The sequence below is a fragment of the Micropterus dolomieu genome, linkage group LG03, assembly GCF_021292245.1.
Source record: "Micropterus dolomieu isolate WLL.071019.BEF.003 ecotype Adirondacks linkage group LG03, ASM2129224v1, whole genome shotgun sequence".
Lineage (NCBI taxonomy): Eukaryota > Metazoa > Chordata > Actinopteri > Centrarchiformes > Centrarchidae > Micropterus > Micropterus dolomieu.
The window spans coordinates 24450376-24469586 of record NC_060152.1 but is presented as its reverse complement, the minus strand read 5'-3'; the positions used below and the strand labels follow the sequence as shown (position 1 = coordinate 24469586).

Sequence of the window (19211 nt, the reverse complement as noted above, 5' to 3'; positions counted from 1 at the left end):
CTAATAAAGTTGGCCAGATTTCTAGAAATGAGAGCTGCTCCTTCCCAAGTGGGATGGATGCCCTCTCTCCGAATCAGACCAGGTCTTCCTCAGAAAGTCTGCCAATGATCTTCAAAGCCCACATCGTTTGCTGGACACCATCTCGACAACCAGCGGCGAAATGATGACATGCGGCTATACATGTCATCACTGGTCAGATTGGCAGGGGTCCAGAGAAATCATGCACCTTGTTTTATGAAATAACCGCCCAATGTCACAAATTCACGAACATAATTAGCCCACTGTTGCTTTTATGTGGAGGCCATTATCACTGGCTATAAACAGCCACTGTAGTCAGTCGCCCCTCTCTTTGGTCAGATGCAGGATCAGTCATGTTTTACTGGCCTCATGTGCTTCACATACGTTGAACATGTGTGCTGTCTAGCTCCACTTTACTTCTCTGTGGGTAAATACTGTTGGTGTATTTCACATAGACTCAGGCATCAAATTCAGGAGGAATAAAGAAATATTATTTCCACTGATTATGATTTTGATTCTGGAAAACATCACAGACAACAGAGTTTTACTTTGCCATAATTATTGTGGTTTGTATTGCAGATGTTTAAAAAAAAAGTTTGCAAACATTGGTGATTTTTAATTTTTTCAAGTCCATTGAAGCATTACATGCTTGCCTTTGGGTTCAAAAATATTTTCCAACTTACTTACATCATAGTGGTTTTATGAAACTTTCAGATTTAGATAATGTCGTAAATTTTTAACAGTTTTAACATATGTATGTTTTCAGATAATACAGTTTATAACGCTGTGAGCAGTTATAGGCCAGTAAAATACAAGCATTTATTATATTATATAATATGTTATAACACATTGTATTCGAAGGGTTAGGGCTCATAATGTATAGAACTTCTCTTTTCTTTATACATTTGCCTGGAAACTTGGTTACCACTCCAGTACTTATAAACACTGCTTGGACAGGTCCTTGAGACCTGACCATACAGAAATTACAATCAGACCAGTACTTACAGGTTTGGCTCAACAATGGGGAGACATACAGGGACATTGTACCCTCCCTCTTTCTCATATTTGAACCTCCCACTCATTGTTGTTGGTTTTCTTATTTGATCTTACTTTTGAATTTTCTACAGCCTTTGCAGATCACATCAGTTGCATTGTCCCTGTGTGGAGCACACATGGACTGTCCCTGTGAAACACTCCTACTCAGGTCATTAGCAGGAATGAGCTTTGGCTTTAATTATAAAAACACCAGGCATGAATCCTGCTGTTTTATAGGTCCTGGGTATTTTTATATGACTGGTTTTCAAACATGAAATGGATTGCTTGTGTGCGAATAATCAACACTTGTTAATTTTTAGAGCCTCCGGCCTCTGGGAGGGGATATTCTTTCTCTTTTGTTGGTTACTATAACAATGTGTGACTAAAATTAAACAGAATCAGAGCTGTGACAGATAATTGATGTTATTTTCTTCATAAACACCACAGCCTGCTTGTATTTGGGTTTCTGACTTTTGCAATTGTGTTATGTAATCTCTTTGAGGATATGCCATTTCTGGGGCAGAATGGCAAGAAACACTCATTGTTCATTTATTCACTAAACATCTAGATAAACACTGCATGCTGTTTTTTAGGCACACTGGCTCTAGCGATGGCAATGTTGGCCAACCCAGACTGAAACATTTTTTGGATGTATTGCCATGTAGTTGGTACACATATTCATGGTCCCCTGAGGATGAATCCTACTGACTTTGTGATCCACTGACTTGCCACCAGGACCGCTGACATTTTAATATCTTTTTGCTGAAGCCCTCACTTTTCCTCTAGCATCATCAAAATTTTAATTTGTCCATTATTTAGTGTGGTGTTGTAGTGTTACAAGTGCTCGAGCATGATTTTATGTGAGAGAGGAGTGGCATCACCCCTATGTTGTGCTAATGTTTTGAATATCTGAGAATGTGTTTGTTGAATGTTAAAACCACACTGTCTCAACCATTCCTGAAATCAACAACTTAACATTAGCCACCGGTGACTCCATACAGATTTGGCCAACTCTGAGCTCTGCTGGAAGAGGAAATGAGTCCTCATATTTTCACTGGATGGAAAAATGTCTGCATTAATTTGCTTCATAAAAAGACAAATTCCCTTTTCAGTGAGGTTCACCGGGGTTTACTCTGCCTGGGTGAGAAACGAAGGGGTAAATTATACTTTCACACATGTTTTAATTCAGGGTCTTTCCATTAGAACCTCTTAGATTGAGAGGAAATTGCTCACTAGAAAAATAAAGCTCAGGCCATCTGCCTTCTTTCAACCTTCTATAGCAAGTAATCTTGAAGTTTCTTGAGGGGCGTTCGTGGACCATATGTTCTGTAAAAGTCAACAAAAATGATTTACAGTATTTGCATGAGAAATCAGATTTATTCTGTAAAAGATGCAGCTTTGCAAATGTTTCATAACGATTACAGTGTTCTTTATCTCTCACACAAACGCACACCTACTCTCACACAGGCTCTCTTTGAGGGGGATGCCCGACACGGGTCCCTGCAGAGCTGAATGATCACAGGACAAAACTTAAGGGCAGAAAGGCCGCCTACTAAAAAGAAAGAGCAGAAAGGGTTTTATCAAGGAGAAAAAGAAAAGACTCCCCATGCAGATTAATAAAATAACCCCAAGGTTCTTCTACAACCACCCTGATCTGCACCCCCCCACCCCCTTCCCCTACCAGAAATACCACACACACATGCAGAATATCTGGGGTCTCCCTCACCTGTTGCCTGGCAACAACTGATGGGAAAAAAGGTGGTGGTGTTCCGATGATTAAAACTTCCTGGGAAGCAGTGTTTGATTCCCATTGTCTCTCCACGGCTTCATAGGAGACCCAAACTGGGGTAGCAAGAGAGGGAAGAGAATATAAAAATGTTCTCACTCTTGTCAAGAGGTGGCTGGCTTTGCTCACCAACTTTTCCTAAAATTTTCTGAGGATGAAGAACCCCCCATCCTCCTACTCCCCACCCCCCACCCCTTTCTTTACTTTACCCCCACCTGTCATACTAGTCACTTTGACAGTTCACTGGTAAGTCACATTTTTCAAAGAGACTAAAAATAAGAGGAAATACATCAATTGAGGTCGAACTGAGGACACAGAAAGCTGTGGCCTTTCTTAACAGTCCTGTGCTCAGTTTATTTAAAGTGTTGCTGTTGAGGGGGAGAGGGAAGTGGAGACACCGCTTCGGAAGGAATGTGTAGTTAATGCCACGCTCATGGCCAAATTAGTCAGGCCTGCTGAGGGGATTCCTCCTGGGGTCATTTCCACAGTAAAGCTCAACACACACATACACATCAGTACATCACATCGACATGAAGCGGAGATTTCCTTACTCATACATGCAAATACACATTCATTTATAAATCTATATCTATATTCACCTAGAAACAAATACACGCACAGGGAATGTTAGGCTAACATAGATGAGAAGTCCCTGATGGACAACAAGGTTAGTGTGAAGGGCAAAAATCCTCCAGGCAGTGTACCAAACACACACTTAAAGTAGTTTTCACATTTTCACAAATATCCGTATTTGCTTTATTATTAAGAGATAAAGGAGAAAATCGATATTACTTTCATATCTGCACAGTACGATGGTTAACTTAGCTAAGCATAAATATTGGAAACCAGGGGAAACACCTAGCCTGGCTATTTAAAAAAGTAACCAAAGTGTAAAAATAACAATTTGTAGTTGTACGGGGGGTTATGCACCAAACTGGCCCAGTGCAGTGACTTCCTGGCATCTCCACTAGTTGCCAGTTTTAATGACAAAACTACAGAGAGTCACTGCTTCCAGCAGTTTTTATACAGATTAAACAAAAAAGATACACCGTGTTCATTTATGAGCTTCAGAAGTGCTGTTGCTTTGTTACCTTCGGAAAAACCCAGTCTGGCTGTTTTGCCCGGTTTACAGTCTTTGTGCTAAGCTAAACTACAGTAACAGTCTAATGGCTATAGCTTCATACTGAAAGGACACATAAGAGAGTGGGGTCAGTCTTCTCATATAACTCTCAGCAAGGAAGCGATAGGCATATTTTCTCAAAACGTCAAACAATTTCTTTTAACATAAATTAACATAGGAGCAATGTCCTTCTTTGAGGGAATACGGCTCAAGTTGGGGAATCGGTGATAACTGCCCCACTTCACTACACATATACACACACACACACACACACACAGTACCCTTCTCTTTTGACCTCCTCTATACAAAACTCTGACCTGCTTTCCTTTTGTGTGTACAGCTGACAGCTCTTGCTCACAGTGATTATCTGTCCTTGACTACCTTCTCAATCCCTCCTACTATGAAATGATCCCCTCAATCACCCTATGCATAGAAGTGCAGCCACACAAACAAGATAAGGCTGCGCCACCTGCTATAACACAACACATGCACCTGTCTTATCCTTGTTTATATCAATGTAATCCTCCCTGTCTGTATGTATAATAGAATTTCAAGAATCAATAATTATTTATTAGAACTTCTAGATCATGAATTTATGTAGGTGTGTTATGTGTGCTCACACATGTCTATTTTCATAACACTGTACACCCCCTGCTGCCCCATGCCACTGTCTCTCTTTGCTTGCCTCATGCTGAGAGAATTCGCAGGATTGCCACTGGGATATTTACAGCTTTAAAGGATGCAAGATCAGAAAAACCTGCATATAAGGCCACAGACTGAGCCACTATCTTTTCACAGACCCCAGTGAGGCACGCGCTTGCTGTCCACGCTAAGCCCGGCCTAATTCATTAGCTGATGACAGGACAGTGGATCAACGTTGTCATTGTCATCTAGGAATTTTATGAGTCATAGGCCAGGGAATGAACAGTTTGTAGATCATAGGCATGAGCTTCGTGGTGTAGTGGTATGTTAGCTACTCTGATGCGCTTGAGGATTAAGAGCATGATTTGAAGGTTGAGGTAAATGGATTTTTGCAATGTCATATGAACAAAGAGGGTATCTGCTTAACTGAATAATATTTGTTGCTTAAACTGGGCATAAATTAGGGGATAATTAGCTTCTGACACACTTTTAACTCCAGCCCCTAAAGCCCTGACCTGACACCCTCAAAGGTGCCATGTGGAGTTTCCTTGTAAACAAGCAAAAGTTATGTTTGCATTCAGTGTTATTCAGCAAAAACACATTGTGTGTATCTTTAAGGTCTAACAAACATGTAAAGTGCATTTCCTACCTGATAAAACATTTTACTTAAAAGTTTGAAGCCTGCATTGTTTACATTCATATTTACTGGCTGGTAATTCTTCCACTTTGTTGGCGCATTAACAAAAATGGGGACCCACAAGAAAACTTGATCAGTGCTACTAGAGGTCAAAAACACCACTGGGTACTTTTAAAGCTGCTCTCATCAGTACTTCTATATTCATGAAAGAAATGACAATGTGCTACCACTAAAAAGTCCATCCCCTCAGCTAAGCTCTGTTAGCTCAGTGTTTTGGTTTTATGGCCATAAACTTTACTGTTTTGGTTCACTACACCGCCCTCAGTAGCATCATTTCTAGATGTAGCAGGCAGGTGTTTTTAGTGAAAAAACTCTGATATACCACTAGCTAGTTGCACTTACAACTAGCTAGTGAACATAGTTGGAGCTTTTAGCAGCTAAAGAGTCAGACGTTTCCCTAAAGAGTTGGTGAAGAGCTAAACTGAGTGAATACTGGACTTATATTTGTCTGGTGGCCAGAAACACAACTCCAAATGAATGCTAATGTTGCACTATTCTTATGCTGACAAAAATCCTATAGTTTAATTTAGTGCATCATGTACTTAAGTCTTGATATTTGGTATTTTTAGAAGAAATCTGAGATTTGACAGAGGTTACTGACAGCAAGTAAACAAATTAACAGGTTTTCAGTTAACTTGTACAAGAAGCAAGTCTATTAAAAACTTGTAAGCTCAGAAGGCTGAGGAAATACAGTATTTGCAGTGAACAAAAAACTTGATTCCTACAGGTTTTCTTTTCTTTTTTTTGCCATAGTATTTTCACTCAGACTGCATTGCAGTGGCATTTTCCTTTTACACTCAAGGGCAGTGATAATATATTATGTTGTGGCTTGTGTCCAAATCGTGAAACAAAAAACACAAGACAAATGTGCGATGGACTACATAATTCTAAGCCTTGTATTAACTTTAATTTGTGCCAAAATGTATTTCAGCAAAGATGATGCAATACACTTTCCCCCTTTAGCTAAAGGCCTAAATTAGAGTACGGCTAAATTAGGACTAAATGTGGTTAGGGGAAAAAAAGTTGTAGTGTGCATCCATCCCTGGTAGGGAGGGTTTATGCACCTGCCCGACTTCATTTACAGGTGTCGACTGATTCTCTCACTGGACGGTCACAGGGACTGACCAAGTGACCTTAACCTTCCGCACCCCAGTGCCACACACACACACACACACACACACACACGTATCCAAACACACACACATGCTTCTACCCCCAGGGGATGGTGGGGCTGGTTCAGACTGGGACACAAAGACAAGCATTATTCTTCTACATCCCTTACACCAGACTGCTGGGATTGAGGAGAGGGAGGAGGCATATTTCATTGTTTTTAATAACATTTCATCATAATATTTAACAATTTTTATTTTTTGCAAAAACACATTAATTGAACACACATTGTATTAAATACCATGGCTTGACATAGTTTAATAGAGACATTACAGTGCTTTTTTTCTAAAAATATTCACATTTTACATTTGTCCATTAGTCACATGCATAACTATAATGCATCACTTAATATTCTGGGTAAAAAATTGGACTCAGCAGTCTGCCCGAGCAGAGGTGAAAGGGTTTAAAACAATGCATCAATCTCTGTTATGTCTCACTGCCCTGGTGCTGAGTTAGTACAGGGCAAACAAGGAAGTATTCCCATAAAGAAAGAGCCCACACTGTGTTTGCATTGCTTTCCTCAACCCAGTGACTGGTGAAAGGACAGAAGCCACAGCGAGGAGAAGCACTGAACTTGTGCATACTGTTCCCCCTAAACATCAGCACACTAGTTAGACAAATGAGGCTTCAGCTCCCCCTTTTCACTGCTCTGCTCCAATCTCCAGAGGCCATAATTCACTATACCTTGACGTATACAGCAACAGTCTCTGCATATAAGTCTAATTATCTCCAAAAGTCCTAAACCTGCAGACTGAGGCTTTAGTGACAAATGATCTGGAATGATGACTGATGATGGACAAGGTGTTATTATTTGCTCAGTGTAATTAAATACTTTAAGGGGGAAACAAGTCCTGAATGTCATATTTTCAGAGAGAACAACATCATATTTGGACTTAGTAGGGAAAGGTCAAGTGCTAGTTTACTTCACGTGTCTATTATGACAACATGCCTCAAGCTTTTATGGAACTAACTCCCTCTAGAGGTAATATGATGAGATGCTGCTGCTTCTTTGGCTGATGTAAACTTGGGAGGAAGGGGGTCTCTTTCCACACCAAACCACTGAAATTAAAGGAAAAAAGTTTGTATGGGAAGAGAAAGTGATCACACCATCTTGCACCTCTCCCCTCATCTACCCTACACTAAAGCCATCTGGTGCATGAAACAATTACTTTCCAGTGTCCTGGTACATCTTTAGGTGGATCTTTGGAAATCAATCTCCAATCCTAACTGAAAATAAATATAAGACAGACTGCGGACTTACTGCATGTCTGCATTATTCAAATGGCTTTTTCCTGGAGTAATTTTACAAATATAAATACAAATATATAGCGCTGTGTATCAATAAGTCCATTCATTTCAATCATCACTGGAAGCACAATGCCAGACAGGAATCAGAGAGAAGATACAGTACACACTTCTAAACACTAGCTCTCTCTCTCTCTCTCTCTCTCTCTCTCTCTCTCTCTCTCTCTCTCTCTCTCTGACGCGGGGGGCTTGCCCTCTAAATAAACTTTGGAGCCCATAGGGGGAGAGAGAGACAGAGAGACAGCAGAGGGCTGAAGTCATCAGCCGGCCGGCAGGAGGGTAGTGAATGGGTCTTGCACGCAAAGCAGAAAAGAGCTGAAACTGCAGAGATTTACTTTGGTACAGTTGCCTGCACCCGAAAGAGAGCGAGAGGTGTGTGCGTGTTTGACAGCCAAAAGAACTACGAAACCTTCAATTCATATTTTTTGTGATTACTGGTGCTGGTCCTGTCGTGGCTTTTGCTTTTGGTGCTTCAGCTGATGCTGAGATGAAGGAGAAACCCTGAGCGCGTCTGGCACATCGGGGTATCCACAGGCACCGGGACGGCGCATCTCCACTGAGAAACACGGGGAGAGGGGAAGAAAGGTCACTTTGGAGTTCTGCACATGGATTTTATATCTCAAAGTTTTTGAGAGTCATGTTAATCAAAAATAATAATTCTATACACGTTTTCCTACACTAATGATTGATTTTGCTTTCCTCCTGTGCGCACCGGAATCGAGCTTGTTTGCTGCGTGTTCGTTTGTTTTTTGAAGGGAATGTTCTGTATCACAGCACGGATAACGGACCCATAACTCAGTCTGGCTTTCTTGGCACATATGTGGATCCTATCCAGGATGTTACAGTCTAAGCGGCCCAGGCATCATTGGGCCACCGTACGCTACCATCACCACATATCACCACATAGCTGGGGATCCTGCTGTGTCTAGGAATTATCTACCCTCCATACTCTGCCTCCGTCTGGGGGAAGAAAGCGGATTTTTATCCAATAAGTGATTTGGTGAACATTGACATTGGCTTTACGAGTCTCATCTCTGGGCTACTATGCAATTACAACTGATCTCCTTTGTTTTGATCATCTTGCACTGCATGGATTACAATGGTTGTCAGCAGCACAGCAGCTCCAGGAATCGGCATAAACGTGAGTAGGTTAAACTGTGGTACGATGCTGCCTGGTAGCTACTTAGTGCACACACCTAGCACTGTCTTTATGTTCCTTTGTCATTTTTTAAAAATTTTAATTTAGCGTGTATTGGCCTGTTTTACTTAGAGAAGTGTCAAAAGTCTCCAGCCTACATTCTACATCTTTTACCAACAAAACTAAGAATGCAATATTCAGTCTATTCTAAATATTTAAATTAATGACTGGCGACAGGCACATTATTTGGTCAGAGTAGTAATTTGCTAAACTTGTACAGTACCTGTTGGCCACATAATCCTACACCGGCACACACTCCGTTATATAATTTAAATATTACAAGATCAAAACTCAACAAACTTTTGGCAGATTGTATCAGTGAATAAACTGCTTTCCCAAATTAGTATTGCTTATTAAAGCATTCAAGATAATAGACGTAGACCTATATCTTTTTTTTCCACACTCCCAACCCTACTTTTCTGCATTATGATTATTTTTCTGCTAATTCCGTTAATTAAAATGAGGAGTTATTCTTAAAATTGGTTGGTTTCGGGCAAATTCCGGCGCATGCTCTTCGTTTGTATTGTCCTTATATGGTCCAAAGATACCTTCATTAATTTCACCATCTTTTGTCCATTTACAATATGCATCTTTTTAACCATAATTGGATTAATTAATTGTTCTGCTTATCAGCTGAAGCCTGCAGTCGCTGCGTGCCCTTAGTCTCCTGGTTCCCGTCGCTCTCTAGCGGTCACAGCAGCAGACTTCAGGCACGGTGTGTGCTGCCCGGGCATCAGTGTTGGAAATTGATATTCACACCTTTAGTTTATAGCTTTAGTTTCCATATTTGGACAAGCAACCCCCATGTTCAATTTATATCGTTATGCTGCGTTTCTTGGCCCAGATCACATAGAGTAGTGGGGTTCACTTTCATGCTAGTCAGAAATTGAACTTAGTTTCATATTTCATATTTCATATTTTGAAATCATGTCCCATCTTGTTCTTACCACCGTTCACAATTGAGTTAATGAAAGTTTGATAGCAGGCTCCATCAAAACACCAGAAATGTTTCATACTGAGCACACTCTTAAGTCTGATGGTATTTCATCTCCCATATATCTCCGCGGGGTCCAACATTATGTCTCATCTCTTGAGCTATGACTAGCCTTTTTCCAGGACGCTATGAAATAAGTATCAATAAAGTATGTTTTTTCTTCCTACACAGACTTTATCACTGAGGGTCTCCAGATGTGTTTTGTGACTAAGTCTGTTCGAAAAGAGCAATGATAGCTGGAATCACTTGCCAGCTTAGTTGAAAACTGTCTGTGATCTACAATAATAGACCTTCGAAGTGATGTTGTTATCCTTGCCACCTGGGGCCTGAAACTTCTCTCAACATTTCCTTCATGTAATCACAGAGCTCTCATCTGTAGTCTGGACCAGAAATAGGACTGTTTTTTGTTTTTTATAAATTTTTTCCTGTCATGACCACCAAAGTGGATTTGCAGCATCTGGGGTTAACTGTGTGTTTATTATGTAGTTTTAAAGGGGTCCTGGGGTTACCTTTGCTCTTGGCAGCTCTGTTCAATGTACTTTGGGTCAGACCTGAATAACTAGGTATGGATCGTTTTGTTGTTCAGCAGGGTGATGCAGCCTTTATAAATCTTATTTAAACTGTAAGCGATACATAATGACACCAGACATGTGTCATTTGGGCTGCTCTAATGTAGGATATATAGGCAGCGTACTGTCTGTTTTATACCCTGCTGCATCAAGACACAGATTCACTCTTTTAAATGTTTATTTCCCCCCTAAACACTATTAAAGAGTCTCTCAGCAAAGTGTGAGAGAGGGGGAACAGGAGGGTTTATTAAGAGTGCTCTAGTGCTTGGGTTCTTAAATTATGTCCGGAGGCTGAAAACAGTGTTAACAGTGTGTTTTTAGTGAAATCAGAATTATTTAAAATGGCATGAGTTTGTGTTGTTGTTTTTTTCAAGCTGAGATGCTGAAAATGTGCTTTATGGACTGAAAAAATATAAATAGTTTTTATCTGCATATCCTCATACTCACCCATGATGTGTTGCAGTTCTGATATGGCAGCACCAAAGCCTTGATTTATTTCTGTCAAAGCTGAAGGTGTAGCTCATGTTCTGCCGTAATGTGCATTTTCAGACGGACTCCGTACTCATTAATTGACAGGTGTTTCTAAGAATCAAAATTTCCTCCAAGGATGCAGATATCTAACACTTGCAGATACATCAAGGAGGATGGAGGGATTAGTTGGTGAAGGGGTGAATTAATGCAGATCTCAGAGGGAAAGAAGGGGGTAAGAGTGAGTTGGGAGTCAATGACCATTGAGTCAACTGGCCAATTACCGTGCAGAGACTGAACCCGAGCTCTGAGCTTCCTGTCTGTGATGATGCATCCAAAAATGAAGACATGTGGGTGCCTAGGTGCTAACAGTGTATCAAGACAGGACAGCTCACAGTAAGATGCAGATAAGTTGATTTAGGTCTTGATTTAGACATAGGATGCAGATTATACAAGGGAAATCAAGTGTGTCCCATGGTGGAAACCTATAAAGAGGTAGACATTCAATCCTTAAATGTCTGGGGTGTTTCTATTTCTATTTTGTTGCACAATTCTGTTTTTTCCATGAACCATCTGTGTTTGTGTGTGTGCAGGCATGTGAATGTGTTTATTCATATGTAACCCTGTTGGTATGTTATGCAAGATACCACTGTCCAACTGAGGTTTTGTCGGTGCAAGTGCGAGGGCATGGCCAAATTCCTGCGTCTTAAGACTTATGTGAATCAGCGAAGCTTGGCAGGAACACGTGTGGGCAAATGGACAGCAGTTGTAAAGATTGTCGAGATATTTCAAACAAAGTATCCATGATCTATGGTAAACTTGCAGCTAAACCCCAAACTCAGAGAAGAAGGAAGAGGGCCAGCTTAAACCAGTGGCATGAGATGCCAAGATTGGAGAGGAAAACCAATTCACTGGGTGCTTACAGGGGTTGCTTATGATTTGCCTTTCATAGATGAGTACTTCAACATTTTACAAACACTACCTTTGGGAATGGAGCACTAATGCATCATGGGTGCACAAGTATGTAAAACTTGGTACTTCCCTGCCTAAATACTACATACTATGTCACAGATGTCACTCCTGGTACATGTGTAGGATTTAATACAGTTAGTTCTTTAAGCCTTCAAGCCATGTACGTTGTCATCTTAAGCTTAAACACACTATCACTTTGAAATATGCAAACCGCAACTTGGGACACATTAAAAATGCCTGTGACAGGGCTGTCAGCATACAATTAAAATGATTAAAACCTACAACCACAGCTTCTATCCATGGCAGACAAAGTCTGTTGAATTGTCCCACAGATCAGTGAACAGTGGGGAATACAAAAAAATATACTGTAAAATATATACAGTAAGCATAAATTCAATACTATAGCTCTTATAAACAGGATTGTAAACAAAATATAAATACCTGTGGCACTGTGTTATCAGTCATTGTGCTGAGACAGTAGGTGATAAGTCCCAAGTGATACTATAATTGAACACTTATAGATGACATGATAACCCTTATGCTTTCCATTTGCCCTAATTCTTGAAAAACACCTGACTAAAATATATAAATACTTCAAATAATAAACAGTTTCAGTTGTAACTGATTTGTTTACTGAAACTGGTTGCGCAACACAAACCTGAAAAATAGTTTAACTCCTAAAGAGTGATAGGTGAAACGTAACATACAGTACAAGTGGTCTTTGAAAATCAAGAGTTAGACACTAAAGCTTAAATACTGATGTTGGTATTGTAGAACCAAGCATATAGCACGAATAGTGGTGCCACATGACAGTCTGACCTGACATCTGCCTTGAGCATCATCTAGAAAGTTACAAGGGTTTATAAATTTCAAACAGTGGAGTTTCATCAGCCTGATCCCATTTTGTTCAGGGCACAATAACAAAAGAAACATTAACGTGTCAAAATAAGTTTAAATATTCCATTGTACTCTGTACGACTGATATTCATACCATATGGTACACATCCTCTAGAGTCTGGCGTCTGTCAAATGTTCAAAGTTTAAATGCACAAAAATATATGTTCATATTTTAGTTTTCCTATTATACCATGTGAACTTCATACTTAAACATCCCTCTGCTCTTGCCAACAGAGATCTCTGGCGTGAGCTCAGGGTGCCAGCAGGGTGGCTGTCTGACCTGCTCTGACTACAATGGCTGCCTGTCCTGCAAGCCACGCTTCTTCATGCATTTGGAGAGGATTGGGATGAAGCAGATCGGGGTGTGCATGACTTCCTGCCCTCCAGGCTTTTACGGCACACGCTCCCCAGAAAGAAACACCTGCACAAGTAAGCCATAACAAGTAACAACATAGTAGACTGATAACAGAATAGTTATGAAAATATTCCTTGTATTACATGTTCCCAATTTAGGTGATGAGTATGTAGGTTTGGTATTAATAGTCAGACTTCTGTGTAATGATTCAGTATAATCCTCTCTTATAACAAACACACACAGAAAAACATCTCACACTTGTCTTAAATCTGGCCTTTTAACAGTGTGTTGTTTCACTGACATGTGAAAAGTATAAACATAAGTCTTGTTGGCTCTGAGACATTGTCAAAACGATCCTACCTTTCCTACCTCCATACACACTTCTTTACAAGCAGCAGTTTGTGGAATATGGCATTATGTGAAAGACTCGATACTTGCATAACATTATATCAAATCATGTGTCGCTTTACTAAAATCTTATTTCACAAGCCACCCTGTGAGACATCAATCTTACTGCGGTGGCCTATATTCTTGACTTTATTCCCAGTGAGACACGCACACATGAACACATACTGACACCCTGTATATTTAACACGCAGGACACAATCGATAACTTGTACGGTTAAATAAACGCTGGCGGTGGGTCTATGTTTCTCTGTCAGAGTGCAGGTCGGAGTGCGACTCCTGCTTCAACAAGAACTTCTGCACACGCTGCCGAGCAGATTTCTACCTTCACCTGGGCAAGTGCCTGGAGAACTGCCCCGAGGGGCTGGTCCGCAGCGATATACAGAGAGAGTGTATTCCCAGTGAGTGTTTAGAGTTCACATTTATCATGGACAGGAATAAAATGTGGAGTTTGCTCTTTATTTAACTCTGTTTACCACGTGTTTATCCCACATTAGCTATGTAGAATTTACCAAATCATTCTGACTTTGTAAATCGCTGTCACGTAGAACACATTTATGTGCTAAATTTGCCCACTGTAATCACAGATATATAATATTGCTTTTGTCTTTGCAGAGTGCCCTGCAGACTGTGAGTCGTGTACGAACAGTGAGACATGCACACGGTGCCGGCCAGACCTCTACCAGCTCAGTGGAAGGTGCCACCATGTCTGTCCAGAGGACTACGAGCCCAATGACAAACTCATGGAGTGCACAGCACAAGGTCAGTCCAGTGTGCATGTGTGGATGTGTCAGGAAAGATAAAACAGCCTAAGATGCCTGTCTTGTTGGTAGAGGCCCATGCCACATTGGCAAATAAGCTTTAAGAAAAGAGTAAGCCCATTTCCAACTTCAAAACAAAAAATACATCTCTTTCTCAATTTCAAAACAGTGAACTGCGAGGTGGGTGAGTGGAGCGAGTGGAGCCCCTGCACTCGGTCCGGTAGAACCTGTGGGTTCAAGCGTGGCCAGGAGACCCGTACACGGCAGGTCCTCCAGCACCCTTCACCCTTTGGCAACCCCTGTCCTGAGATCTCGGAGATCAAAGAGTGCCTGGTCAAGAGGAAGAAATGTCCCGGTAAGAAGAACACAAAGAAAAAAAATACTGTTACTGTAGCAAAGTTGAAGCGTGTTTATGTTCCAGCTATGTGTCAAGTCCTGACTCCAGATCCTTGTGATCCAGAATTTTAACGTAAAAAAAAAATTGTGAAATGGGCACATTCTAGATGTTGTAGTTGCTGCATTGTATTTGTGACACATGGCACGGTTTCTACTCTCTATGAATTCCAGACCTTGCTGCTTCAGCTTGTACAATCACAGCTAGTCGTTCTTCCGCTCAGGACTATGACTGTTTACTCAGAGGATTGTCATTGTGGTTAGAGTGAGGACAGTCGGGGGAACACACATGTGTGATGTTGCAATGGGTATGTTGTGTGTTTTCCCACGAGACCTCTTTGGATTTTTAAACAGTAAAACCGCTTTCTCTGCTCCCAGTAAACAGGGAATAGCGTGATCATTTCTAATGAAGAGAGTGAAAACTGCTTTCAGACGGGCTTGTCTCTGTATAAAACCCGATGCTGTGCCGCATTTATGATCGCTTTGTGTTATGTATGCACTGCGTGTGTGTGGTTACTGAGCTGCTTGGCGGCTAGGGCTGGTTGTTTTTTAGCCTGGGCTCTGTAGTGTTAAATGACAGATCGCAGACAGGGTAGGAGGCTGAGATCCAGCCCCCTGGGGCCTCACACTTACAGAACAAACAGAGTGTGTATGTGTGCGTGTGTGTGTGTGTTTGTGTGCATGTGCGTGTGTGTGATGCAGCAGAAAAGCAGTTGACTCTGGAGCAGAAACAGCCAGCTCAACATCAACATCCTCCCCCTGGGAGGCACGCGGCGACCAGGGGATCAGTATTGGTTTATCCCCACAGCTGCCAATACACACACACACACACATGCAAACCAACACATGCACACATGCAAATCCAGAAACAGATACACCATCTCCATTTCAAACAAGTCAGACAAATGCACACTTGGGCTCACTAAAAACACACACACGCACACACATACCATCTTTGTCTCGCTAAAATAACTACACAGCCGTCGCTCATGGTGGTAATTTGTGAAGAGAGTCAACAAGGTGAACGTGATTTGTAAGGCAGACTGTTAAATTTGCCCTCTGTCACCCCCGCTATTCCTCTACCTCACTTTCTATCTGTTTCTCTCTACTGATCCATTCCCCCATCCTCATCCCCTCCACAAACACACACTCCCTACCACACTAAAGAAAACATAGACCCCCATATAAGCTCCCTGTTGGCCCAATCAGTTGGGTTGGGGCCGAGACTTTAGTGTAGAGTCGACGGCTCTGTTGATCTAGCCTGAGCCTGGTGGAAGGGGGGGGTTACAGAGAGAAGCGAGGTGAATTGAAAGAACGAAAGAACAAAAAGAGAAAGATGTGTATAGTCTCTCACACACCACAGACCCTGTTTATCGACATTGCCCCCGCTTGTGATTAGTGACAGTTGTTCCCGCTCCGAGAGCATCCTTGGTGAATGAGAGCTAATTATCTGCTTTGGTGTGTCCTCTCCTCACTGTTTACGTTCTGCACACGCTACGAGGTCAGTGGTCCGACCTCGGAGAGCCCCCAGTAATCCTCCAGCAGCCCTCAGACACTGATACATCCTCCTCCCTTTTCTTTCCTCCTCTTTTGCACTTTCTGCTTTTGCCTTCTCCTCCCCATACGTCCTACCTCTCCCGTTCTTCTCCATGCTAAATACTTTTACTCCTCCACATCCTACTAAGTCTTTGCTCATTTATCCTCTTTCCATCCTGTTAATCCTGTTGGTTCTACACGTTACTTATTTTTAATTACTTACTATACTTTCCTCAACCCAAAACCCCTCTCTAATCCTGATAACATACTCTAAGGATTTGACTAACTCAGTCTGTTGAAGTCTCATATGAACTTCAGAAAACTTTTCAGTACATTTATGCACAGAATGAGGACTGTGTATTGTGTCTCCCATTTACATCGGAAGCACATTTGGAAAAGTTAATGGCCATTATGAACAGGTAGAATGATTACAGCAAGCAAAACCTGTTTCACTGTTCACATGGACATGGCAATTGTTTGAAGACAGATAGAAAACTAGCTTGTCTGTCCAAAGTTCAGTCCACCTACCAGCACATTTAAAGCTCCTTAAAGATCCATGCACAAACAAAAAATGCCAAGTTGTTGTTTTATGGCTTCTTTCCACTGCTTACAGCCTGTAGGTTAAGTTACAGTCCTCTGCCCTCTGTTGACTAGTTTCATATTTAATGCACAGATATTAGAATGGTATCAATCTTGTCACATAACTCTCTGCAAGAATTTCCCAAAAGGTTAAACTATTCCTTTAAGTATGAGCCACCAGCTGTTACAGCCTCAAGTTCTACAGAACCATTGCAAAATTTCAACTTCCAGTTGGTCCTTATTAATTCTAAACAATGTTTTAAGCTATGACGTCAGAAAATTGTAGGAGACGTGCTGAAATATTCAGGAGTCAGAAAAACTTGGTGCTGTCCCTCTGTTATCTACAGCTAGAGCCTGTGAATGTGTTGTCTCTTTCAAGTTAATGCTGGCTAATTTGTCCTTTGGTCCTTTGATGGACCTGCTGTTCACCTCTCTATCTGTGTAGCTGGATATCCTGTGTACCCTCCCACACACACACACATACACATACACATAAAGACACTCATGCAGACTTATTGCACACAGAGAGACATACAGTTAAGCAAGCTGGCATCAACCAGTCAGTGAGGGGGGATTGATACACACACACACACACACACACACACTCTGACACATCCAGAACGCCCCTCATGACATCCTGGCGGCCATGCGGCAGGCATTCCACTTGTGGGACAGCCCATAGCCTTTAATCCCAGCCTGGCTCCCGCCAAAAGCTCCCCGGACGACAGAACGCCTGCCACGGAGGATGTGCCACCATAAAACACACAGTGCTCCTCAAACCGCACACACACATGCACACACACACACCTCCCCTTGCCCTCAGTGTCCCTGCGCTCTCTCATTTGATCTCTGTCTGTTTCCTACTTTCAACTTGTTCTTTGGTTCATTCAATACTCTCTCTGGATAGTTATTCATTTCATCTACTACTCTTTTTCTCCCTCCATGTCTCTTCCACCAGCATGCTCACTCACTCATTGTGCCGACACGCAGACACAGCGTATAGTGTCCCACCCAGTAAAGCCCCTCTCTGTGTTCTTAGTACAGTTTACTGACTCGCACCCTTTGTGAATGCGCGGCAACAGATTTCTAGAAGTTACATTGTAGCCACAGACAATTCAGCCGATCCACACTAATGACAGTGTTTATACTGTGCAGCGAGGGATTTCAGGGGAGATGTATACAGTAAAAAGATGACAAATACTTGTCATCTGTACAGAATGTGGCCCTAACTGTATGTGGAATCTAAGAGAAGTTTTCTTTTATATGCCAAATGCTCAATTTGGATACTTGCGTTAGTACAATCACATGTAGTAGCCTACAGTGTGTAGACTATGTATTTACTTGCGTAGTGCATGAATATTGACATGGTAATATTGTCTTAAATCAAACACGGTCATTGTGCAACTCTATTACAACATTTGACCGCTTCCTTTTGATTTTAATGTAAAATCGTAACTGGGCAGATCATTATCGCCAACATTTGACTGCGATTGTCACCCGACAAAATATCTACTGGCTTGTTTGCTCACTTTGATTAAATTGTATTAAAAATGAATAAACATTAACATAGTTTTACTTGTTTGCGTGTGCAATCGCAACCGCTGCAGCTTCCTCTGCCGCCATTTTCACAAATTTGAAAAGGTTGGTGGTCCCTCCCCTTCCGCTACATAGCCAAGATGGCGACCATTGAGAGTGACAAGTGTTCAGTGTTCCACACTCAGCTTTTTGACCATAATGAGAACATAATGGTCTAGTGCACTGGTTGGGAGTGGTTTAAAATTGTATCTTGGTTGTTTTATCCAACACAAATAGTAAAAGCGACAGCATGATAAAACTTTGGACAGAGCCAGGCTAGCAGTTTCCCCCTCATGAGAGTGGTATAGGACTTTTCATTTAACTCTTGTCAAGAAAGCAAATAAGGCTATGTCCCAAAATGCCAAACTATACATCTAACAGATGTTGCATTATTTCCCTTTTATAGCATTTAGAATAATTCAACTTCTACCAATAATCAACAATAATTTCACTTCAAAAATGTCATTCCCATATTTAGTTTGGTACAACTTTACAGTGGCTTTTGAATTTGAATAAAGCAGTATGAGTGCATTTCTTCAATACTCATTGACCTAGCATCCCACGTGTACAGACTGTACAAATGTAATGCATACTCTTAAAATGATTCCAAGTGGAAGTGATCAAAAATTAAGTAATAGTTTAAATCATTTGACTGTGTTAGAAGTTTGTATTACAATTACTGAGCAATCTTAATTTGTTCACTTTTGGAGACTTTTATGTTGAAGCACGTGGATTC

General features: G+C 41.3%; 1 protein-coding gene across 1 annotated transcript in view; it reads left to right on the top strand.

Annotated features, from left to right (window-relative positions):
• Positions 1–8044: 8044 nt before the first annotated feature.
• Positions 8045–19211, top strand: part of rspo3 (R-spondin 3) — a 16251-nt gene continuing 5084 nt past the window's right edge. The window contains exons 1-5 of the mRNA XM_046045173.1: positions 8045–8914; positions 13106–13300; positions 13889–14032; positions 14247–14393; positions 14562–14747. Of these exons, the coding sequence (XP_045901129.1) occupies positions 8818–8914; positions 13106–13300; positions 13889–14032; positions 14247–14393; positions 14562–14747 (769 nt within the window). The 5' untranslated portion in view covers positions 8045–8817. The remainder of the gene's footprint in view (positions 8915–13105; positions 13301–13888; positions 14033–14246; positions 14394–14561; positions 14748–19211) is intronic.